A 24,870-nucleotide genomic window follows, 5' to 3' on the forward strand; every position below is an offset into this window, starting at 1 on the left:
TAACCACAGTGACTCGTAGATTCTTTCCCAACTTGCATGCTCTGACCAGTGCAAACAACCCAGCAACTTGAGCAGATCGTACTCTTCTCAAACAAGATGCTTCCAACACAGTCGTTACCGTACACACGCAGCACTCAAAATCCCTTCTCCAGTTCATAGGCATGACCCATCCACAAACATCACATAGTCAATCTCTTTCAGAGGCACATCTTTTATGTCCGGACGCGGTTTGGTGCAAAAATCAAGCACTTCCAAACAATCATGAACAACATCATCCTTCACTTCCGCATTCACAGCATCAGGTAATAATGTCGATGGGTTCACATTAGTACATCTTACAAGACTCACATTTGTAGCACCCAAAATTACCTCTTCATAATTGGTTAGATGACTATGCTTCATGAACTGAGTTTTACTCCTTGTCAAAAGGATTGCCACATCATGGGGCACAAACACTCTCACAGGATATCCCATCACAATTCCTTCACTTTGTTCCAAACTTTTACACGTGGCTGCCACAGCTTTCAAACAACCAGACAAAGCAACAGCTACGGGATCTAACACAGCTGAAAAATAGGCAATCGGTCGTCTCAATCTTCCATGCCTTTGTACCAACACGGATAGTGCAGATCCATCTCTCTCACTGCAATAGAGCTCGAATTCCTTTTCGTAATCAGGCATTCCAAGAGCTGGTGCTTCACACAAGCTGTCTCTCAATTGTCTAAAAGCTTTCATCTCTTTTTTATTCAGCTCAAGGGGATCTTTTACATCACTTTTTGTTAGACATACCAGAGGTTTTGCAATCAGCGAAAAGTTGCTGATCCACTGGCGACAATATCCTACCATCCCAAGAAACATTCTGACTTCTCTTTGTGTCATTGGTGCTCTCATTCCTTTTATTATTTTAATCCTGTCCACAGTCACCCTTCTCAGGCCTTTTTCAATCTTATGACCTAAGTATTGTACTTCTTTCTGACAAAACTGTAATTTTGATGGGGATACTTTGAGTCCTCCATCAGCCAAATGATTTAACAGTGCAACTGTGTCCACCACGCATGCCTCTCGCGTCTTCGATGCCACCAAAAGGTCGTCGATGTATTGTACAAGCACTGAACTTTTGGGCATTTTTAAATCTTCCAGTGACTTCTTTAGAATCTGATTAAATATTGATGGACTTTCTGTATACCCTTGAGGGATACGGCACCATGCCAAAATACGCTCACCGAACCGGAACGCAAAGATTTGTTGGCTATCGGGGTGCAATGGAATAGAAAAGAAAGCATGACACAAGTCAATGACTGTGTACCATTCTGCATCATGGGGAATCTGATATAGGATTACCGAAGGGTTCGGTACAATGGGACAACATGGAACAACAATTTTATTCACTTTTCTCAAATCCTGTACTATTCTAAAAGTCCCATTCGGCTTTTTCAAACCCATGATTGGAGAATTACATGGACTACTCATTATCTCTCTCAGAATTCCTTGTTCAATCATGCTATCAATTACAGGCGTTACTTCTGCAATTATTTCTGGTGTTAGTTTATACTGAGGAATATTCGGGTAATTTACTCCTTATTTTACAATTATTTTCACAGGATCTACTCTTTTCATCAATCCAATATCCTCCCCTGTGAAATCCCATACTTCGGGTTTCACTGTTTTCTTCAACTCTTGAGGCAATCCTTCCGGATCAAATACAACAAATGCTTCAGTGATTTCAGGTTCTAAGTTTGCCACTGTCATTCTACACAGTACGTCTTCATCAGGAGTTTCAAAAGCTACACCATCAGGGGTACAGAAGATAGTGCAATTCATTTTGCACAACAAATCTCTCCCCAACAGATTTACGGGGCTAGTGTCACACACGACAAATCGATGCATGTCAGTGAATTTCCCTATTTTAACCTTTACAGGATCAGTAAGATAAGCTTTTATCTGTTTGTTTGAGACCCCAACTACTTGGATTGCTTCACCCGAGAGAGGAAGATTTTTAACGTCAGCTGATCTAACAGTTGAACGAGTAGCACCAGTATCTACTAGGAAAGTAATGTTCACTTCATTCACCTTTCCATCCACAAAGGGTTCTGTCTGGTCTACCTCTAGAGTTGCGCCAAGTACGCACTCCTCTTCCTCTCCTAGGCACCATCAATAACTCTCCTCCGACTCACTCTCATCGCGTTGCAGCCAATACTGCGAACAGCACTAGCGTGCGGTAGCTTTGTTACCTGTTCTTCGGTGTAGAATCCTGTCTCATTACTGTATTTCTGAGGATTTACGTGCTGTGGAAAAGGTGGCTTTGGCACCTGACACTGTTGGGTAACAACCTGCTGCTATCGCGGCGGTTGGCAACTCACCTCATTCTGCACCTGTGGATTCAATGATGAATTATCACCATTAGCTCTCTGTGGCAATTTACACTCGGATTTCCAATGCACTACATTTCCGCAATTATGACATGGCCACTTCTTCTTAGCTTCCTCTATGCTGACCTGTCCTTTTCCTTTTTCAATATTAGGTTTTTGTTTTGCTTGGCCCATACCATTAGCTTGCTCGATCAACTGGGCTACTTGTCGCTCAGCTACCTTAACCTGTGCCCACATTGCCTTTTCTTTCAGTTTACGTTGTTTGGCTTCAATTTCATCACGAAAATATTTAGCATGTCGTAACACTTCATCTATCTTTTTATTCTGCCAATCTACTGTATGTTGTTTTATCATTTCACTAACCTCAGGCTTTAAACCATAAACAAATCTGTACACAAAATGACTCAAATCCTTTTCGCTTAATTTCTCATCTCCACTATATTGCTTAAAAGCTAACAATAACCTCTCGTAATACTCATGTACAGATTCTTTAGCCTCTTGGTGAGTTCTGTCAGTTTTTACCCAGTCAGTTTCTTTCGGAGGTACTTTATTTTTCAAAAAGGTAATTACCTGATCATATTTTTTCATTACTTCTGGATCAGGGGCTCCCGTTTCAGGGTCCCTATGATACTCTTGCGTTGGCCAATATATTGTAATTTTACATTCTGCCCATACATCTGCAGGTACAATTATATCAAAAAGACCGTTCAGATCTATCCACAACACCTTTGAAAGTTTGACAAACCTTTCTACCTGTCGGTACCATTCAACTGGTTTTTCTCTTAACCTTGGAAAATCATTGGTAAATGGCAAAATATCCTGTGTAGTCCAAGGGACATGCACATATCCTCCTCCTGGGATTTCTCTCATGGGACATTCTGTTACCAGTGGCTCTTTTTCTCTCACCGGGAATGCTGAGAAAGCCTTATCTGTAGTTTCCTCTCTTTTCTGAAACCATCTACTTTTCCACTGATCCACATCACCCCATTTCCTTAACAAGGCAATCATTTCTTTAATTTGGGTCAACCTTCCTGCAGTATTCAAGTTTTCAATATCTTTTTCGGGAAAATCTACCCTATATGGTTTTTGCAATGACCTTATGTTCTCAAAATCAATTCCCATTTCACTCGCTGTCTCTTCTAATTTTTCATGCAAAGTTCTCGCTCTCCAAGTTATACTTTTGCAGAGGAACATTAACTCCTCATCCTGATATGCTTTTAATTCTTCAGTTGGAATGGTTCCTACGATTAATTCTTCTAATGTTACCTTTAATTTTGCTACATCTAAAGGTTGTGGTTCTGTATCTTTTCTCTGTAAACTTCTTAACCAATCACTTAATTCTTCAGATATGGGCCCTACAGGGGTTGTCTCGGTTCTGATTTTATCGGTTATTCTCTCTGGGGTTTCAGTTGCTGATTCTGTTGTCATAAGTGTCTTACTAGCTGGACTTTGATTTACAGTTACATTTTTAGGAGTACTTAAACCTGATGTTCCTGCCATATTCTTCCATTCATTTCCTCCGGAACCACTTCTTTCTGTCTCCTTTTGCCTACCACATTTATAAGGAACTGTTAAACAATGCTCACTATCTTTCTGTTTATCAAAGACAGGCATCACCGGCCCTATATTTACAGGTACGGTCACTGCTTCCATATTCTTAGTTAACTCTCTAATTTTCTCAGTTAATTCCAATGTAGTTCGAGCTAACTCGGCTGAATTTTCATTTCCAGTTCCAACGGGTTGTGGCATTTCAGAATCTTTAAATGTAATAAATGTTCCCCAAATTAGGTGGCGTTTGATCAAAATTTTTATTCATTACAGTTTCCTTTACCGGTGCACTTGGCATCATTAACGTGGAATTCGGTTGATATGGGGGTGGATTTTTATAGAACATGTCCTCCAGCACTTCATCTTCTGATTCACTCACTCCATATCTATAACCTTCTGACCCTGTGTTATTTCTCTTTTCTGTACATTTCCTGCCACTCGTCTATCAGTCATATTCGCATTCCGCCATCTTCTCATTCTATCTTCATGACTTTCTTGACCACAATGTCTACCAAACATGTAATTATACCTTTTCCACTCCTGTGCCTTTCCCTTTCATACATTTATTGTTCCCATTCAGTTAAAGCCTCGAATTGGGTAGGTCTAGGTTTCGGTTCTAACCTCATCCTCCTTTCTCTTAAATTTCTTAATACAGCCAAACTAAACGAACCACTTTCTGGAAATGCTAGTACTCCATCCTCTTTGGCATACCTTGCCCAATTCTCCAACCAGATACATGTATGATAACCATATTTGGCTACCATAAAAGACGCAGGCGAATTCGGTGAAGGGAGTATCTGCCCTTCCCTAGTCACAATCGGCTTATCCTTCTTAAATAGGCCTTTTATTTTCCCAAACCATGATTTTTTCTCTTTCTCGGGTGGATCGTAGTACATCATTTTTATTTTTCAAAGTTCTTACTCGACTAAGCTTTGCAAATCACTTCCTTCACGGCTTCTCCGTATTCTGTCCAATCCCAGTGCGACTCACACTAACGCACCAATCCTGGGCGTCTACGTCACTCCTGAAGCCTTCCACTCCCAGCGCGACTCACACTACCACACCAATCCTGGGCGTCTACATCACACCGGTAATGCTCCACTCCCAGCGCGACTCACACTAACGCACCAATCAGTGAAAGCTTTGTCTCTCTACAGCTGACCAATCCCAACGCGGTCTTTCTGACGTCAGCCTTTCTCGCTACGCCTGCTCTTGCTGACCCCTCCTTTACAAAATTCTCGGCAAAACCTTCCTTACGTTTTCTTTACTCAAATCTGTTAGTAACAACATAAAACATCTTCATTGCCTGTTTTGCTAAACCAAAGAGATAGTTTTGTTCATTTACACAAGAATTCTGTATTTCCAGTAGGCAGCGCTTACCTCTACACTACCACAGAATTTTTCGTTACGCCGATAAAGAAGCATGTGATGGTGGGGAGGGGCCCCGTGCGTGGAACAATGAAGACCACTAGTCCAGATCATGAGCTGTAAACGTGTTTAATGATCACAGTGCAGTACACGAGTGAATAACTGTCCCTCTCCTCCTTCTTGGTTTCTGTTCCACCTTCTTCGGGGGTTCTAGGTCCGATGGGATGACTCCGGCGTTCATGCAAGGAAGAGAAAGACCACTCTTAGATCACTGTTCACCGGTTTTGATAGTGAAGGGGGGGGAAAGGAGTGATGGGTCACCGGGGGTCCGCCACCAACAATGCTACCTTTGGTCCTGGTGAGGTGATACTGGGATAATGCCCTGTTAACCAGCCCCCTCAGAACCACCCCCGTGACCTCCCTGTTACTTTACCCGGTCCCTCCCCTAGGTGAAAGAAAACCCAGGATTCGGCCCCGTACCTTTCCCAGCCACGCTCCTCCCGTGGGTGCGTGGCAGGGCGAGACGCCGTGTCGTTGGCCTCCAGGCACTCCGTCCTTCTCGTTGTGGGGGTAGTCGTCTCCTCCGTTCCCGGTTCTCCCGACTCTTCCTCCGTGTGCTTCCTCTCTCTCCTCGACTCTCGCTCCGTCCGCGTCCTCGCTCTCCTCGACTCTCCTTCCGTGTGTCTCCTCGCTCTCTGTCTCCACCCGCTGTCCGATCTCCTCTCCTCCGTGGGCTTGCGCGCCGGTCCCTTCGAACACTTCCTCCTTACGTGCGCTGCTCAAAGCGGATTGGTGCGCCTGGGGTGACGTCAGGAGGGGCGTGTCGGCCTCCGCAGCAAGCCAGGCCGAATTAAAGGGGCCACGGGCGTCCTGCAGAGATGGTGGAAAGGCAAAGTCACTAAAAGTTCGTTCCGTCCCCTCCTCCTCTCCAGCGACCAGGCGACAAAGCACTTCCCTCTACATTACCCTTCTTACAAGCAAAAGGCTAAACTGTTTCTCTGGGGATAAAACACATGTGGAGACTACCATGCTCCTGAGAATTAAGGCCAGAATTTCACAAGAAAACCTATTGCTATTTCACTCACACACATTCATACGGAAAATGTTCCTAAAGATAACACACGACGATGTTACCACTTTGAAATCAGCCAATGCGCTGTGCGAATTCACTTGCCACACATTTCCCCCTGCCTGCATACAGGACAACCAACTTCCTACTTCCCGGAAGTCTTTAAAACAATTGGCAACATAAAACGCAACACAAACTCAACATAAAGTGTTAAACATAAATCAATAATCACCAAACCAATGCAATAAAACCATCAATCTGCTACCAAGAAAACTGCTCCAGCGTAAAGGGCAAATTTACATATTCTCCCTATGTCACAGAATCGTCATCAAAACAACTCATTCATACACTCATTCATTGGTGGGGCCCATAACACCAACACGCACTCGTCTCATTTGAATCCTGGACACAGGAGAAAAGCACTGGACATGTGGGTACCTTATTACCTATGAGGATTATATTTCCTTACATGATATACATTATATACATTTGCACCTATAGAATCCTGACTTTAACATCAAGGCACTCCACCACTTGGTCGATGGACCAATTAGTTGGACTGGTTGATGGTGAATTAGAACCAGCTAAAACACAATCAAAGCTTAGGAAACATTTGATTAATTTCTGTACTCAATTAAAGAATCATAAACTCATTTCTTATCTCTTATTTGTTTATCTAATAATAATTTGCTCTGCATTAGCATTTAGGCACTACATATCATAACATAAATTTGGTTTCTTTCAAGGAAAATCGAACCTTTGGTAAATAAGCATAGGTTTAGAAAATGCATTCAATAGTTACCAAATATCAAACGTTGGGAGCTCTCCGATCACACAAAGAATTATTATCCTAATTCTCTGCTACAATCTCCGGGATAAACTGTCCTACCCACAGCAATAATCAAACCATCAGATGAAAAAACTTCCCGAAAATCAAAAAAACCCAAGGTAAACCATGGAAATCTTCATCAGCTCAACGTAGACCCAACGCCATGGAAGATAAGCCCAAATGAACCACCCCCTTTGGCGGATGAGGGTATTTTATTTCGCAAAATGTATATTATACATTCGGTTCACAGGCGAAAGTTCCGAAAGTAACGGTTGAATAACAAGCAAGCATCCTTATACAGGTCCTCCATTGTTCCCTTGGTGGTTCACACCGTTCATCACTTGGAAACCCTCCATGCTCCTAAACTTGACAAGGAACACAATGTAGCAGGGACTGGGGTCACTTGGAGATCTCCAGAGCCATCCGATTCTGCGCAGAAGTAATTGCGCTCACATGACGGCGGCTTCATAGGGCCTCCATTTTACGTACTGCGGCCTAGTAGGCCCGAATGCCAACTTAAGCAAAAACAGACATAACAATAATTAAAATATAGAAATGAAGATTCTAATGTTTAATCCCAATATAATCCCAATATATATTAGTATTTTCCTAGCTTTTAGCAACATTTAAGCAATAATACTAACCATTCTGCAGTTCTGAAAGCACAAACCATCACAAAAGCAACATAAATCATGCAATTTTCTATTTCAACACAATCTAAAGTTAGTTTGCGTACCATAGCTAATTACTTTAGTGTTCTGCCATGCAATTTGCATTTTAGTCCCACATGTATCTTGTGTTTATCAAGGTGTAAAGGTTGGTTAGTAATGTCTCACTTCAAACTAATTAGTACGAGTTAATTTTTTAGAATGATTACGTAATTAAGTTCATGCAAAATAGAGGAGGTATAAAAAATAGTTTTACCTGCTCCATCAGTGGTTATCTGACTGATCCAAACACCTGCGTTGTTCTCCCCTTCACTATATTCATAAGTATTATGTTTTTGCTTATATCTTTATGCTCTCTCTTATCCTGCGATGCAATGCAAATTTTTCTTTTCCTTATTGTATATAAAGCGCTCTGATACCCACGGGTCAAGGTAGCACTATATACAACTTTTTAAATAAAATAACATTTAAAAAAGCTAGGAAATGTTATATTCCAATAATAAAACAGTCTTGTAGTCCAGTATGCATAAAGGAGAGTCTTTTGGTCACTCTCTGCACACAGCAGTCTACACGGGGTTTATGATTCGGTCCCTCAGCTATGTGCATGCACTTCGAATTTCGGTTTTGAAAGTTGCTCCCTACTTATAACAGCTGGGCTAAGAGCCAGATGGGTCGAGAGACGGCGTCCATCTTGAAAGGGAGCTTTCCTCTTATATTTTAAGAAAAAAAGCCGAAAAAACATTAAAGAAAAAAACTAGCGGTATGAATAGATGTATTATTTTCCATCTAATTGTAGTTTTGTATTGTGCCAGTGTAAACTAAAAAAAAAAAGAGACGTACAATTACATTGCTGGCCTTAGCTAAGCTTTATTTCGTTGATGTTTTCATTTGTTCCTTTTTTAGGTTTATCCTTTAATGTTCATCAAACTCTTCTTAAATCAATGTTTTACTCCCCTTATGAAGATGGCCACTGTAACAAACGCGCCTAATACTATTTTCTTAGACGTACGTATCATGTGCACGCACAGACCGAAGCCAATGAGCAGCATTGGAGGCGGGGCATCGTGAAGGCGGGAAGCTCTGGCCCCAGGTTACATTGTCGCCGCTGCGAACTGTAAGGGGGAAAAAAATCAAAAGGAGGTTAACGGAAAATCACGGCCCGTGCCGCTTAGGGGCCCGGAAGCGGGCGGCGCGGGTCCGGAAGCGGCATGGAGAACTTCCAGAAGGTGGAGAAGATTGGCGAGGGCACATACGGAGTGGTGTACAAGGCCCGCAACAAGAGTACTGGAGAGACTGTGGCCCTCAAGAAAATCCGACTTGACACGTGAGGGCTTCCGGGATTGCTTATGTGATTGGTGACTTAGTATTATTAAGAGAATAGTTGGGTGGTTAAGTGGGTAGACCAGATACCGAAGGGAACGGTTGTGGGTGTACTGGGAGTAGGGTGTTATTGCAAAGTGGCTTCATGCTTGCACATTAATGTCAGCTGGGATTATAGCCAGCAGCACATTTAATACTGTTTTTTTTCTCCAGTATTTGCTTACAGTAGTAAAAGCAAAACTAAAGTTCCAGAATGCAACTTGCATCTTGTTGGAAAGCCTCAGTTCATGTGTCATGAGATCAGCTGGGCATTTCGAATAGGTTTGGACACCTCTGAATGGCGTAAGGGTAACTTGAGGCAAAGGGTGAGATGGTCAGATGGCCCTAATGTTGCAATTAAGCCCAGTTTTGCGGTCATTTTAATTTTTCAGCAATTTTGCCCTAATGAAATTCCATGTCCTCGTTTCTTTTAGGAGGAAGGTTAACTTGAACTGTGTACTTTAATGTTTTTCCTGCTTATAGTTTCCAGTTTGCATAGTGTGTGTTAGATGGCAAGCATCACATGAAAACAAGTTTTCTACCACTGATATATAGCGTCAAGAATGCCTTCACACCTGGCTCAAGAGGGGGGAAAAAAGATTATTCTTCTCCAAAGAATCCCTTCCCATTAACCTAGTTAGTGGCATGCATCATTCATTTATATATTTGAAAAGTTTTATAAAGCGCGAACAAGAGAGCGCTGTACAGAAGTGGCAAAGGCACAAATAAAACCCAATTGTTCAAATGGTGTAGAAAAATCCACACACTAAAGCAATTAACGGACAAGAATAAGGTAAGTCGAAACAACCGTGTAAAATAAGAATCAATTGCCCTAGAGCTAGTTACCAAAGAATACAATAAGTCGAAACAATGGTGTAAAATGGGAATCAAATTTGCATGAGAACAAGTTGAAGCTGTTCGCGTTCATTTAAGAATAGCAGTTTGACATGTTTCTTGGAAGATGTAGTGAAAGGATTGGATCTGATCTCGGCAGGCAGAGCGTTCCAAATTCTTGGAGCAAGTCCGTTGAAAGCGATTGTAAGATCCTTTCTCTTTGAATTTGGGGGGGGGGGGGGGGGTTCAAAAGTAGGGTAGACGTACTTCTTAAGTTCCGACATGAGCCCGATAGTTCAAGCTTATTCGCTAAGTAAGCTGGGGTGTTGTAGTGTAAGGCTTTATTCGTTCAAGCAAACTATCTTGAAGCGTATCCTAGCTTTGATAGCCAATTTAGTTGCAAAAGGTCGGGGGGGAGATGTAGTCATGTTTTCTGGAGCCAGTGATAAGCCTGGCCGATGCGTTAAGAGTAGCTTTGAGAGGGGCCAAGCTAGCTTTGGGCAGCCCAGCAAGGGTCACCAACCCATATTCCAGTCGAGAGAGAACCAACAATTGTACAGCAGGTCTGATGTCTTTCCGGATTAGGAAAGGCTTGATTTTCTTAAGGGTGTTGAGTTGAAAGTTGGCTCCCCTAGTAGTTGCATTGATGTGCACTTGCATGTTTAGGTATTTGTCCATGGTGATGCCTAACAATTTAGCAGAGTCAACTATATGATGGATGCAATTAAGAGCAGTGAGTTGTTTAAGCCAGTCCAGGCTAGGTGCAGAGTGGTTGGGGGAGTAATTCGAAGGAATTCAGATTTGAGAGTATTTAACAAAAGATGGTTCTGGGCTAACCATTGTTGAGTTTGTGAGAGAGCATCGTTTAGCGTTTTTATGTCCTCTTGAGAGGAGATCATCATTGGGTTCTCAGCCAAGTTGCCTAGTGCATCTCGGGTGTGCTGTGATGCCTTATTCACAGTGGAGCAGGTTTTTGTGTGAATTTGTGAGTTGTGACCAATTCTCCAAGTATGTTTTAAAAACCTAGCCAGTGGTCGCATGCGTGCTAAGGCATGAAATATTGGTGTTCATGGTTCGTAGCTTAGAATTTTACCAACCATCTCAATACTTTATATCACTCTTATCTTTGGTGACATGGATCATTTTAGGGGAGCAGAGCCTGTAGTCACACATTTGTCAAGGCGTCTCGCCCATCTCAGTACCTTTACCGCCCTCCGGTAATCTGGATCCATGAGCGCCAATATAGCATGTGACCACTGGCTAGGTTTTTTCCTAGCAACCTGGTCCTGAAGAAAGCCATTGTGACGAAGGCTCACAGTTTTCCGTTTTTATTGATTTTTACAGATAAATACAGACAGAAAACTATGTGTTTTCTGTCTGTGTTTATCTTTAAAAGAAAAATACTGAAAATGGTGCTTCGTGAGAGACACTCTCCATGTTGTCTTACATGGATTCCAGGCAACAGCTGAGCAGATTGATAGCATTGAAAGTTAAACAAGCATTGGCATAGCCAATAGGTCTCGCTTTTGTGACCTTCTAAGTATTTAGTTATGCAGCACAATATCCTTGGTGCAACCACATCAATTGTTGCGTCGCTAAACACTAATAAGGTCCCAAAGGCGAGACCTATTGGCTATGCCAATGCTTGTGGGGGTGGGTGGTTGTGTGTGGGGGTGGGTGGTTGTGTGTGGGGGTGGGTGGTTGTGTGTGTGGGTGGTTGTGTGTGGGGGTGGGTGGTTGTGTGTGGGGGTGGGTGGTTGTGTGTGGGGGTGGGTGGTTGTGTGTGGGGGTGGGTGGTTGTGTGTGGGGGTGGGTGGTTTTGTGTGTGGGGGTGGGTGGTTTTGTGTGTGGGGGTGGGTGGTTTTGTGTGTGTGTGGGGGTGGTTGTGTGTGTGTGGGGGTGGTTGTGTGTGTGTGGGGGTGGTTGTGTGTGTGTGGGGGTGGTTGGTTGTGTGTGGGGGTGGTTGGTTGTGTGTGGGGGTGGTTGGTTGTGTGTGGGGGTGGTTGGTTGTGTGTGGGGGTGGTTGGTTGTGTGTGGGGGTGGGTGGTTGTGTGTGGGGGTGGTTGGTTGTGTGTGGGGGTGGGTGGGTGGTTGTGTGGGTGGGTGTGTGTGGGGGTGGGTGTGTGTGGGGGTGGTTGTGTGTGTGGGGGTGGTTGTGTGTGTGGGGGTGGTTGTGTGTGTGGGGGTGGTTGTGGTTGGGTGGGGGTGGGTGGTTGGTTGGGTGTGGGTGGTTGGTTGGGTGTGTGGGGTTGGTTGTGTGGTTGTGGTTCTGTCGGGGTGGGTGGGTGTGGTTCTGTGGGTGGTTGGGTGGGTGGTTCTGGGGGTGGGTGTGTGGTTGGGTGGTTGTGTGTGTGGTTGGGTGTGGGTGGTTGGGTGTGGGTGTGGGTGGTTGGGTGGGTGGGGGGTGGTTGTGTGGGTGGCTGGGTGTGTGTGGGGTGGTTGTGTGTGGGGTGGTTGTGTGTGGGGTGGTTGTGTGTGGGGTGGTTGTGTGTGGGGGGTGGTTGTGTGTATGGTTGGGTGTGTGGGTGGGGGTGGTTGGGTGTGTGTGTGTGGGTGGGGGTGTGTGTGTGGGTGTGTGTGGGTGCTTCGGGGTGTGTGTGTGGGTGGTTGTGGTTGGGGGTGGGTGTGTGGTTGGGGGTGTGTGCGTGGGTGGTTGGGGGTGTGTGCGTGGGTGGTTGGGGGTGTGTGCGTGGGTGGTTGGGGGTGTGTGCGTGGGTGGCTGGGGGTGTGTGCGTGGGTGGTTGGGGGTGTGTGTGGGTGGTTGGGGGGGGTGGGTGTGGGTGGGTGTGGGTGGTTGGGGGTGTGGGTGGTTGGGGGTGTGGGTGGTTGGGGGTGGGTGTGTGTGTGGGGGTGGGTGTGTGTGTGGGGGTGGTTGTTTGTTTGTGTGGGGGTGGGTGGTTGTTTGTTGGTGGGTGGTTGTTTGTGTGTGGGTGGTGGGGGGTGGTTGTGTGTGGGTGGGGGGTGTGTGGGGGGTGATTGTGTGGGGGTGGTTGTGTGTGTGGGGGGGTGGTTGTGTGGGGGGGTGGTTGTGTGGGGGGTGGTTGTGTGTGTGTGTGGGGGGTGGTTGTGTGTGTGGGGGGTGGTTGTGTGTGTGGGGGGTGGTTGTGTGTGTGGGGGGGTGGTTGTGTGGGGGGTGGTTGGGGGTGGTTGTGTGTGTGGGGGGTTTGTGTGGAGGGGTGGTTGTGTGTGTGGAGGGGTGGGTGTGTGGGGTGTGTGGGTAGCTGGGTGTGTGGGGGGTGTGTGTGGGTGGCTGGGTGTGTGGGGTGGTTGGTTGGGTAGGTGTGTGGGTGGTTGGGTGTGTGGTGGGGGTGTGTGGGTGGTTGGGTGTGTGTGGTTGGGTGTGGGTGGGTGGTTGGGTGGGTGTGTGGGGGTGGTTGGGTGGGTGTGTGGGGGTGGTTGGGGGTGTGTGTGTGTGTGTGTGGGGGTGTGTTGGGGGTGTGTGTGTGGGTGGTTGGGGGTGTGTGTGGGTGGTTGGGGGTGTGGGTGGTTGGGGGTGGGTGTGTGTGGGTGGATGGTTGGTTGTGGGTGGTTGGGGGTGTGTGGGTGGTTGGGGGTGTGTGGGTGGTTGGGGGGGGGTGGGTGGTTGGGGGGGGGTGTGGGTGGTTGGGGGGGGGTGTGGGTGGTTGGGGGGGTGTGGGTGGTTGGGGGGGGGGTGTGGGTGGTTGGGGGGGGGTGTGGGTGGTTGGGGGGGGTGTGGGTGGTTGGGGGGGGGTGTGGGTGGTTGGGGGGGGGTGTGGGTGGTTGGGGGGGTGTGGGTGGTTGGGGTGTGTGTGGGTGGTTGGGTGTGGGTGGTTGGGTGTTTGGGTGGGTGTGTGTGGGTGGTTGGGTGTGGGTGGGTGGGTGGTTGGGTGGATGGTTGGTGTTGTGTGGGTGGTTGTTTGTGGGGGTGGGTGGGTGGTTGTGTGTGGGTGGTGGGGGGTGGTTGGGTGTGGGTGGTGGGGGGTGGTTGTGGCAGGTGGTTGTGTGTGTGGGGGGGCTGTGTGTGTGTGGGGGGGTGGTTTTGGGGGGGTGGTTGTGTGGGTGGTTGTGTGTGGGGGAGTTTGTGTGGAGGGGGGTGGTTGTGTGTGTGGAGGGGGGTGGTTGTGGGTGGGGGGTGTGTTAGACGGACCGGGAGGGTCGGCCGAGGACAAGGGGAGAGGTCTCCGGGGAGAGCCGTCTCCAGCGATCGTACAGATAAATAACTTCCCCCCCCACAGACAGACACCACACAAGGAGAAGATTCAGCGTTCTTTATAGGCAATTTCTTAAGGTACGATGGAATGGTACAAGGAGGTCTGGACTCAGGGGTCCCCTCGATTCGAGTCTCTCAAGATGGGGAAAAGGGGGTAGCGGGACAGTCTGGTTACCAGTCTGGTAGTTGAGGTGGTATGGTGGATAGCTCCCAATCCTCGAGCTTGGTGTTCTAGCTGGGACGGGCTGCGGCAGCGCCAGCAGGTCCCGGTGAAGATGGTCGATACACGGTCCGCGGCAGCGCCAGCAGGTCCCGGGCAGATGGTCGATACACGGTCCGCGGCAGCGCCAGCAGGTCCCGGTGAAGATGGTCGTTACAACGGACCGCGGCAGCGCCAGCAGGTCCCGACGAGGATGGATGTTGCAGAAGGCCGCGGCAGCGCCAGCAGGCAGGACGATAGTTCACAAGGTAGGGCTACGGCAGCGCCAGTAGTCCGTCAAGGCTGAGTTCTCTCGGTGTCTCTCGACTCCAGGATACAACTGCCTTCCTGCTCCGGAGCTGCTCCAGTTATAGGGCACGCGCCCTTTGATGTCCGGACCCTCGCACTTGGAGGTCGGAGGGTCCGGGATGAAGGTGTCCAGACACTCAGCGGGGGGTGGAGCCGGTGCCTGGGGGAGCTGGAGGCGATCGTCACCTGGCGGGGGAGAGTCCTTGGCGCTTCGTTCTCCCATTGAGCTGCCAAGTGGTCCGCTCACCTCCTGGGTGGATGGTGGTGCCGGGATGTCGGGGCCGGCCAGGCCCAGGGTTAGGGTCGGGGGGAGGCCACGCGGCCTCGTGGCGCAGGGCCCAAGATGGCGGCTTGACCCGGCCGAGGGAGCCGGTGGTGGCTTGGGCCCGTGATGCATGGAGGTCCGAGGGCAGGAGTTCCGTCGGGAGACGGGGTGCGGGTGATTCTCGTGGGTCACGCCTGGCGGGCCGGGGCTTGGGCCCTGTCATGCGGGGAGGGAGCAAGCCCTTCGTGTGGCCTGTCCAACATGCGTCCCCCCCAGCTGAAGGCGGGGAGAGTCACCCATCTTCTTGGGGACTCTCCTCGTCGAGGCGGAAGAAGCGTGACAGGCCATCTGCGTTGGCGTGGTCTTGGCCCGGTCGGTGCTCCACGGTGAAGTCCTTTCCCTGCAGGGAGATGGACCAGCGCAATAGTTTTGGGTTCTCCCCCCGCATCTGCATCAGCCACTGCAGGGGTCTATGGTCGGTTTGTACCCGGAAGTGGGTACCGAAGAGATAGGGCCGGAGCTTTTTGAGGGCCCACACCACTGCGAAGGCCTCCCTCTCGATTGTGCTCCAGCGCTGTTCTCGGGCCAGGAGGCGTCGGCTGATGAAGGCCACCGGCTGGTCATGACCCTCGGGGTTCACTTGGGAAAGAACCGCTCCGATGCCGTGGTCGGAGGCGTCTGTCTGTACCACGAATTCCCGACTGTAATCGGGGGCCTGGAGCACAGGGGCGGTGCACAGGGCGGCCTTCAGCTTTTCGAAGGCCGCTTGACAATCGGGGGTCCAGTTAATCCGCTTCGGTTGGTTCTTGGATGTGAGACCCGTGAGGGGCCCCACAATGCTGCCGTAGTCCCTCACGAACCGCCGGTAGTAGCCGGTGAGCCCCAAGAAGGCTCGGACTTTGGTCTGGGTGACGGGGGGCTGCCAGGACTGGATGGCAGCAATTTTAAGTTGCAGGGGGGCCACCAGCCCGCTTCCCACCTGGTGCCCCAGGTAGGTCACGGACCCTTGACCAATTTGGCATTTGCCGGCCTTAATCGTGAGGCCGGCCCGCTGGAGGGCCTGTAGGACCTCCTGGAGGTGGTCGGACCAGTGGCGGCTGTATACAGCGATATCGTCCAGGTAGGCAGCGCTGAACTCTTCGAGCCCCGCCAATACCTGGTTCACAAGACGTTGAAATGTAGCGGGGGCGTTCTTCATGCCGAAGGGCATGACCTTGAAGTGGTAGTGGCCATCGGGGGTAGAGAAGGCGGACCGTTCTTGAGCCCGGGGTGTGAGACCGATCTGCCAGTAGCCCGCTGTTAGGTCGAAGATACTGAGGTAGCGGGCGGCCCCCAGCCGGTCGATCAATTCATCCGCCCGGGGGATAGGATGAGCGTCGGTTCGGGTGACAGCGTTCAAGCCCCGGTAGTCGACGCAGAACCTCAGTTCAGGTGTGGTGCCGGGGGCAGCGGCTTTGGGGACCAATACAACCGGGCTGGCCCAGGGACTGTCCGAGGGCTCGATGACCCCGATCGTGAGCATTTTGGCCACTTCCTCTTGTATGCAGGCCCGTACCCGATCTGGTACGCGGTAGGCCCGGTGTCGGATAGGGGGACTGTCCCCGGTGTCCACGTCGTGCAAGCACCAAGGGGTGACCCCGGGAGTGAGGGAGAACAGTGAAGCGAACCGCAGCAGGAGGTCCCGGCAGCCCTGGTGTTGCTCTGGGGTGAGGGCATCGGAGAGCCGGACCCCGTCCACGGAACCGTCGTTCTCCTGAGTCGTCAGGAGATCCGGGAGGGGTTCGGAGTCCTCCTCTGCCCCACTGTCCGTAGCCATCAGGAGGCTGAGTTCTGAGCGCACAAAGTGTGGTTTGAGTCTGTTGGTGTGGAGGACCCGAAGGGGGTTCCGGGGGGTCCCCATGTCGATGAGGTAAGTGACGGGGCTTTTGCGCTCGACCACCTTGAAGGGCCCCGTCCATTTATCTTGCAAGGCACATGGTTCGGTGGGGGACATCACCCACACTTGTTGACCAGGTTCGAACTCGACGGAGGAGGCATTGTGATCATACCATCTCTTCATGTCTTCCTGGCTGGCCTCGAGGTTCGCCTTGGCCATCTCCCTGAAGCGCCGGGTCTGATTGCGTAGGGCCAGGAGGTACTTGAAGACGTCTGGAGGGGTCTTTAGGGGGGCCATCTCCCAACCTTCTTTAACTAGGCTGAGGGGCCCTCGCACAGGGTGCCCGTACAGGAGTTCGAAAGGGCTAAAACCGAGGGACTTCTGGGGAACTTCTCGGTAGGCGAAGAGGAGGCACGGGAGTAGTATATCCCACTGGCGACGGAGGGGCTCTTCCAATCCCCCAATCATCCCCTTGAGAGTGCGGTTGAATCGCTCCACTAGTCCGTTCCCTTGGGGGTTGTTAGACGGCGACCTCAGAGGGGCCCGGAAAGGGGTCCTGATTTCCCTGAGTCCCACCCGTATTGTATTGTAGCCGGGCACTGGCGAGAGATTCCCCAGGGGGAGGAATCTCGCAGCTAGGATCGTACTTCTGGCACCACACGACGCAGAGAGACCACACTGGGTATTCTCAGAACAAGCTTTATCAAAATAGGTATCACTGCAAATATGTACAAGATGAGCACGGGCTCAAGAGTCTCGGAAAGGTAGGGGGTAGCGGGACTGTCTCTGGTAACGGTTCAAAGCAGGGACGTATCCGGCGCACAGCTCACAATCCTCGAGCTGGGAGATACGTGGTCGGAGTCGGGGTCCGGCGGGACCGTGAGAGTCTGGGGGAGCCGCGAGTCACTCAGCAGGGCTCAGGTATAAGTTCGGAGGTCTTACGTACTTCAGGGAGCCGCGAGTCACTCAGCAGGGCTCAGGTACAAGTTCGGAGGTCTTACGATCTTCAGGGAGCCGCGAGTCACTCAGCAGGGCTCAGGTACAAGTTCGGAGGTCTTACGATCTTCAGGGAGCCGCGAGTCACTCAGCAGGGCTCAGGTACAAGTTCGGAGGTCTTACGATCTTCAGGGAGCCGCGAGTCACTCAGCAGGGCTCAGGTGGGTTCCAGTTCCAGGAGCCGCGACCACGTCAGCAGGCTCTCGTTGTTCCAGCGTCGAATCTGCCGGACAGTCTCAGAGCACCCCTTGTTATAGGTCGACCCCGCTTTGATGTCCGGAGTCTGCGCAGGCAGGGGTCTTGTCACCTGGGGGCCGCTTGTCGGGGTTTCCTGCTATTGTCTTTTGATCCTTTCAGGGCCGGGTCGGGAGGAGTCCCAGACACCCAGCAGGCACGGAGCCAGCTCGCAGGGAGGCCGGAGGGCCGATCGAAACCCATCGTCCCAGGGGAGTTCAGAGGTGCGATAGAAACTGCTCCTCCCTCTCTCATCCCCTGGAAGCGGGATGTCCTCCAGCCGGAGTGGCGCCTCGAGGCCCGGGTCGCGCTGGAGCCGGGCGGCCATCTTGTTGCAGGGAGTGGCACGCGGGCCCGGGGTGGCCGAAAGGAGAGAGGCCATGGACGGGGATGTCCGGGGTTGGTGCAGGGGTCCTGGTGGGAAAGGTCGGCTGGGCCGCGGGCTGGGGCTGCAGGCACTAGGTTTCGGTGGTGCGGGGGCACGGAGGGCCATTCTACGAGGCCGGGTCCAACAGGGGTGATAGGGGGTCGTGAATCGGTAGGTGACCCCGCACTGTTGCCAGAGGGACTTCATGTATTTGGAGATGAAGTTCGTGCCTCGGTCGCTGACGACTTCTCGGGGGAAGCCCACCCGGGAGAAGATCCCCATTAGGGCCCGGCCAACCACCGGAGCTGTTACAGTTCGTAGAGGCACCGCCTCGGGGTAGCGGGTGGCGTGATCCACCAGTACCAGGATGAACCTATGTCCTTGTGCCGTGCGGGGGTCCAGGGGCCCCACAATGTCTATTCCTACCCTCTCGAACGGGGTGGTGACCACTGGGAAGGGTTGCAGAGGGGCTTTCAGCTTACGGCCGCTCTTCCCACTGGCCTGGCACGTGGGGCAGGACCGGCAGTGGTTAAGGACGTCGTTCCGCATCTTCGGCCAAAAAAAATGAGTCACTAGGCGACTGTAGGTTTTGTCCTGGCCCAGGTGTCCAGCCAGGGGGACATCGTGGGCCAGAGTTAGTAGGAAGTCTCTGATGCGGAGGGGTACCACCAGCACTCGACTGGCCCCTAGCTCTGCGATTCTTTGTTCGCTGTATAGCAGGTCGTTATCCCAATAGACCCAATGAGTTCCGGTGGAGTCCCCTGCGCTCTGGGCGCTGGCTTGCTGGCGGAGTCCCTCGAGGAAGGGGCAGGTCTTTTGCTCCTGGCGGAACTGTTCTTGGGTGGGCCCCCCTTCTTGACGCCACTGAGCCAGGCCGGGAAGGTCCTGGGGTTGCGCGACCCCTTTGGCCGTTGGTTCTGGGGGGTTGGCCTCGTCGTTGTCCTCTACTGGGGCGACCGGGGGTGGAGGTGCTGGCCATTCTGGTTCTTCTGATCGGGGGACGGCACGTGCGGCCATGGACCGGGTGGTTACGCAGGCCCAGTCCGGGAGGCCCAGCATCCCCAGGTGCTCTCTTCTCTCGACGGTGGCCCACGGGGAACTCTCAAGGTCATTCCCCAGGAGGCAGTCCACGGGGGCATCATCCCGGACCGTCACTTTCAACAGGCCAGAGACCCCTCCCCATTCGAAGGGGACGCAGGCCATTTGACACAGACTTTCGGAATTGTCGGCTGAGCGGACGGGGCAGAGAATGTTCGGTAGGATCTGCTCGGGCTTCACCAGGTGACAGCGGACGGCCGTCACACTGGCGCCTGTGTCACGTAAGGCCTCGGCCCGACGCCCATTAATGGTCACCCACTGGCCGTATTTCCGGGTGTTGGCGGGTAGGGGAGCCCGCGGGACCATGTCTTTTCCCCCTAGGCACGCTAGAACCATGGCGGCCGGTTCCCACTCTTGCTGGGCCGGCTCATATTCTTCCTGTTCCTCTGATAGTCGTTCTTCCCACAGGGCGGCGGCAGCTACCTGGCGGGGCTTTGGTGTTTGGTTCTGCGGGCAGCTCGGGTCATTGGCGTAGTGGCCGACTCGCTGGCATCGGTGGCACGTGACGTTGGCTCGGAACCCCGGGCGCATCGGGGGGTTGCCCCGGCCGGCCGGGGGCGGGGTGCTGGCCACGGGGGTTGCCGGGATGGTGTCTCTCCCCCGCCCCTGGCCTCCTCCTCCTCCCCGGGGACGGTGCTGGCCTTGGTTGTTTCGGTTTTGCTCGTGTGGTCCTCTCCGGCCCACTCGGGTGCTTTCCCATCGGTCAGCTTCGGCGGCGAGTTGCCGGGGGTCAGTCAATTTACTGTCGAGGAGGTGCTGCCTGAGCTCGACGAAACAGTTGTTCGACAGGTGCTCCCATACCATAAGGTTAAAGAGTTGCTCGTAGGTCGTTACATGGCTCCCCTTGATCCAACCCTCGAAGGCTCGGCTGAAATAGTTGACGTACTCCACCCAAGTTGTACCCGGGATCCGGGTGCAGTCTCTGAACCTCTGGCGGTACATCTCGGGTGTGAGGCCGTAGCGGGTGAGGAGGGCAGCCTTCATGTGGTTGTAGGACGACATCTGGTGATCTGGGAGCTGCAATAGGGCATCGCGGCCTTCGTTGACGAACCTCCCCCATAGTCCGGCTCCCCAATCACTCCGGTCGATCCGGTGGGAGGTCATGGCGATCTCGTAGGCTTTGAACCACTGTTGTATGTCGTCTTCTCGGACATACTCTCGGACAACATCCTTGGGGATGTGGACTTTTTTCTCGGTTGCTCCCGGGGTGTGCGGTCGCTCAGGCACCCCCGGTTCTTTATTCTGTTTCCGAAGTTCTATTTCCGCCAGTTTGCGCTCGTGTTCAAGTGTTATTCTTTTTTCCTCGAGCTCTCTTTGTCTTTGTTTTTCTTCTCGCTCTTCTCGGAGCCGCAGATGTTCTAGATTTAGTTTCTGCTCGGCTAACTTTAGTTCACCGTCCATCTTGAGTCGTGCCATTTCTAACTCATGAAATCTGGTTCTTTCTCTTTCTTGGATCTCCTCCTGCGAGAGGCCCGTTCTCCGCTCCTCGGGAGCCGTGGCGTTCCCCTCTGGTGCGACACTGTTTTGGTCGGGGGATCCGGTGACCCCAGTTTCTGCCCACGACTCAAGGGCGTGCTTCAAATCGTCTTTGGTACTCAGGCCGGTGGTAGCAATGCCTAGTTCCATGCACAATTGTTTAAGTTCGCGGTGGCTATATTCTTCCAACTTATCCATTTGGAACTTTTCAGTGGAACCGTTATCTTTGGCTGACATCGTGGTTTTGTCGTGGGGTGAGCTACTCTCTGTACGATTACGCGTTGATTCGGATCGCGCCGCTGGCCACCAATGTTAGACGGACCGGGAGGGTCGGCCGAGGACAAGGGGAGAGGTCTCCGGGGAGAGCCGTCTCCAGCGATCGTACAGATAAATAACTTCCCCCCACAGACAGACACCACACAAGGAGAAGATTCAGCGTTCTTTATAGGCAATTTCTTAAGGTACGATGGAATGGTACAAGGAGGTCTGGACTCAGGGGTCCCCTCGATTCGAGTCTCTCAAGATGGGGAAAAGGGGGTAGCGGGACAGTCTGGTTACCAGTCTGGTAGTTGAGGTGGTATGGTGGATAGCTCCCAATCCTCGAGCTTGGTGTTCTAGCTGGGACGGGCCGCGGCAGCGCCAGCAGGTCCCGGTGAAGATGGTCGATACACGGTCCGCGGCAGCGCCAGCAGGTCCCGGGCAGATGGTCGATACACGGTCCGCGGCAGCGCCAGCAGGTCCCGGTGAAGATGGTCGTTACAACGGACCGCGGCAGCGCCAGCAGGTCCCGACGAGGATGGATGTTGCAGAAGGCCGCGGCAGCGCCAGCAGGCAGGACGATAGTTCACAAGGTAGGGCTACGGCAGCGCCAGTAGTCCGTCAAGGCTGAGTTCTCTCGGTGTCTCTCGACTCCAGGATACAACTGCCTTCCTGCTCCGGAGCTGCTCCAGTTATAGGGCACGCGCCCTTTGATGTCCGGACCCTCGCACTTGGAGGTCGGAGGGTCCGGGATGAAGGTGTCCAGACACTCAGCGGGGGGTGGAGCCGGTGCCTGGGGGAGCTGGAGGCGATCGTCACCTGGCGGGGGAGAGTCCTTGGCGCTTCGTTCTCCCATTGACCTGCCAAGTGGTCCGCTCACCTCCTGGGTGGATGGTGGTGCCGGGATGTCGGGGCCGGCCAGGCCCAGGGTTAGGGTCGGGGGGAGGCCACGCGGCCTCGTGGCGCAGGGCCCAAGATGGCGGCTTGACCCGGCCGAGGGAGCCGGTGGTGGCTTGGGCCCGTGATGCATGGAGGTCCGAGGGCAGGAGTTCCGTCGGGAGACGGGGTGCGGGTTATTCTCGTGGGTCACGCCTGGCGGGCCGGGGCCCTGTCATGCGGGGAGGGAGCAAGCCCTTCGTGTGGCCTGTCCAACAGGGTGGTTGTGTGTGGGGGGGTGGGGGTGGTTGTGTGTGGGGGGGTGGTTGTGGGTGGGGGGTGTGGGTGGCTGGTTGTGGGGGTGGTTGTGTGTGGGGGTGGTTGTGTGTGGGGGTGGTTGTGTGGGGGTGGGTGGTTGTGTGGGGGTGGGTGGTTGTGTGTGGGTGGGTGGTTGTGTGTGGGTGGGTGGTTGTGTGTGGGGGTGGGTGGTTGTGTGTGGGGTGGGTGGTTGTGTGTGGGGGTGGGTGGTTGTGTGTGGGGGTGGGTGGTTGTGTGTGGGGGTGGGTGGTTGTGTGTGGGGGTGGGTGGTTGTGTGTGGGGGTGGGTGGTTGTGTGTGGGGGTGGGTGGTTGTGTGTGGGGGTGGGTGGTTGTGTGTGGGGGTGGGTGGTTGTGTGGGTGGGGGTGTGTGTGGGTGGGGGTGTGTGTGGGTGGGTGTGTGTGGGTGGGGGTGGGTGGGTGGGGGTGGGTGGTTGTTTGTGTGTGGGGGTGGGTGGTTGTTTGTGTGTGGGGGTGGGTGGTTGTTTGTGTGGGGGGGGTGGTTGTTTGTGTGGGGGGGGGTGGTTGTTTGTGTGGGGGGGGGTGGTTGTTTGTGTGGGGGGGGTGGTTGTTTGTGTGGGGGGGGTGGTTGTTTGTGTGGGGGGGGTGGTTTGTGTGTGGGGGGGGGTGGTTGTGTGTGTGTGTGGGGGGGGTTGTGTGTGTGTGGGGGGGGGTGGTTGTGTGTGTGGGGGGTGGTTGTGTGTGTGTGTGGTGGTTGTGTGTGTGTGTGTGGGGGGGGGTGGTTGTGTGTGTGTGGGGGGGGTGGTTGGGTGGATGGTTGGTTGTGTGTGGGTGGTTGTTTGTGGGGGTGGGTGGTTGTTTGTGTGGGGGTGGTTGTTTGTGTGGGGGTGGTTGTTTGTGTGGGGGTGGGTGGGTGGTTGTGTGTGGGTGGTGGGGGGTGGTTGGGTGTGGGTGGTGGGGGGTGGTTGGGTGTGGGTGGTGGGGGGTGGTTGTGGCGGGTGGTGGGGGGTGGTTGGGTGTGGGTGGTGGGGGGTGGTTGTGTGTGTGGGGGGGCTGTGTGTGTGTGGGGGGGTGGTTTTGGGGGGTGGTTTTGGGGGGGTGGTTGTGTGGGTGGTTGTGTGTGGGGGAGTTTGTGTGGAGGGGGGTGGTTGTGTGTGTGGAGGGGGGTGGTTGTGTGTGTGGAGGGGGGTGGTTGTGGGTGGGGGGTGGTTGTGTGTGGGGGGGTGGGGGTGGTTGTGTGTGGGGGGGTGGTTGTGGGTGGGGGGTGTGGGTGGCTGGTTGTGGGGGTGGTTGTGTGTGGGGGTGGTTGTGTGTGGGGGTGGTTGTGTGGGGGTGGGTGGTTGTGTGTGGGGGTGGGTGGTTGTGTGTGGGGGTGGGTGGTTGTGTGTGGGGGTGGGTGGTTGGGTGGGGGTGGGGGTGGGTGGTTGTGTGGGGGTGGGTGTGGGTGGTTGTTTGTGTGTGGGTGGGTGGTTGTTTGTGTGTGGGTGGGTGGTTGTTTGTGTATGGGTGGGTGGTTGTGTGTGTGTGTGGGTGGTTGTTTGTGTGTGGGGGTGGGTGGTTGTTTGTGTGTGGGGGTGGGTGGTTGTGTGGGGTTGTTTGTGTGGGGGGGTGGTTGTTTGTGTGGGGGGGTGGTTGTTTGTGTGGGGGGGTGGTTGTTTGTGTGGGGGGGGGTGGTTGTTTGTGTGGGGGGGGTGGTTGCTTGTGTGGGGGGGTGGTTGTTTGTGTGGGGGGGGGTGGTTGTTTGTGTGGGGGGGGGTGGTTGTTTGTGTGGGGGGGGTGGTTGTTTGTGTGGGGGGGGTGGTTGTTTGTGTGGGGGGGTGGTTGTTTGTGTGGGGGGGTGGTTGTTTGTGTGTGGGGGGGGGGGGTTGTGTGTGTGTGGGGGGGTGGTTGTGTGTGTGTGTGTGGGGGGGGTGGTTGTGTGTGTGTGGGGGGGTGGTTGTGTGTGTGGGGGGGTGGTTGTGTGTGTGTGTGGGGTGGTTGTGTGTGTGTGTGTGGGGGGGGGGTGGTTGTGTGTGTGGGGGGGGTGGTTGTGTGTGGGGGTGGGTGTGGGTGGTTGTGTGTGTGGGGGGGTGGGTGTGGGTGGTTGTGTGTGTGTGGGGGGGTGGTTGTGTGTGGGGGGGTGGTTGTGTGTGTGTGTGGGGGGGGGTTGTGTGTGTGGGGGTGGGGGGTGTGGGGGGGGGTTGTGTGGGGGGGGTTGTGTGTGTGTGTGTGGGGGGGGGGTTGTGTGGGGGGGGTTGTGTGTGTGTGTGTGGGGGGTGGTTGTGTGTGTGTGGGGGGGTGGTGTGTGTGTGTGGGGGGTGGTTGTGTGTGTGTGGGGGGGTGGTTGTGTGTGTGTGTGGGGGGTGGTTGTGTGTGTGGGGGGGCTGTGTGGGGGTGGGTTTGTGTGGAGGTGTGTTTGTGTATGTGGGGCGGTGGTTGTGTGTG

At 53.0% G+C, this 24,870-nt stretch overlaps 1 protein-coding gene and 1 long non-coding RNA gene across 2 annotated transcripts in view; one reads left to right on the forward strand and one right to left on the reverse strand.

Annotated features, from left to right (window-relative positions):
• Positions 1–5,409: 5,409 nt before the first annotated feature.
• On the reverse strand, positions 5,410–8,433 carry LOC146832855 (uncharacterized). Its single transcript, XR_014960182.1, has 3 exons — positions 8,108–8,433; positions 7,157–7,698; positions 5,410–6,155 (listed from the first exon to the last, which is right to left on the reverse strand). It is a non-coding gene; the product is annotated as an uncharacterized LOC146832855 (long non-coding RNA).
• Positions 8,434–8,913: 480 nt separating this feature from the next.
• CDK2 (cyclin dependent kinase 2) overlaps positions 8,914–24,870 on the forward strand; it is a 115,846-nt gene continuing 99,889 nt past the window's right edge. Inside the window, exons 1-2 of the mRNA XM_085599876.1 lie at positions 8,914–9,177; positions 9,385–9,536. Of these exons, the coding sequence (XP_085456002.1) occupies positions 9,060–9,177; positions 9,385–9,536 (270 nt within the window). The 5' untranslated portion in view covers positions 8,914–9,059. The remainder of the gene's footprint in view (positions 9,178–9,384; positions 9,537–24,870) is intronic.

This window comes from Triturus cristatus, chromosome 4_2, assembly GCF_964204655.1.
Source record: "Triturus cristatus chromosome 4_2, aTriCri1.1, whole genome shotgun sequence".
Taxonomy (NCBI): Eukaryota; Metazoa; Chordata; class Amphibia; order Caudata; family Salamandridae; genus Triturus; species Triturus cristatus.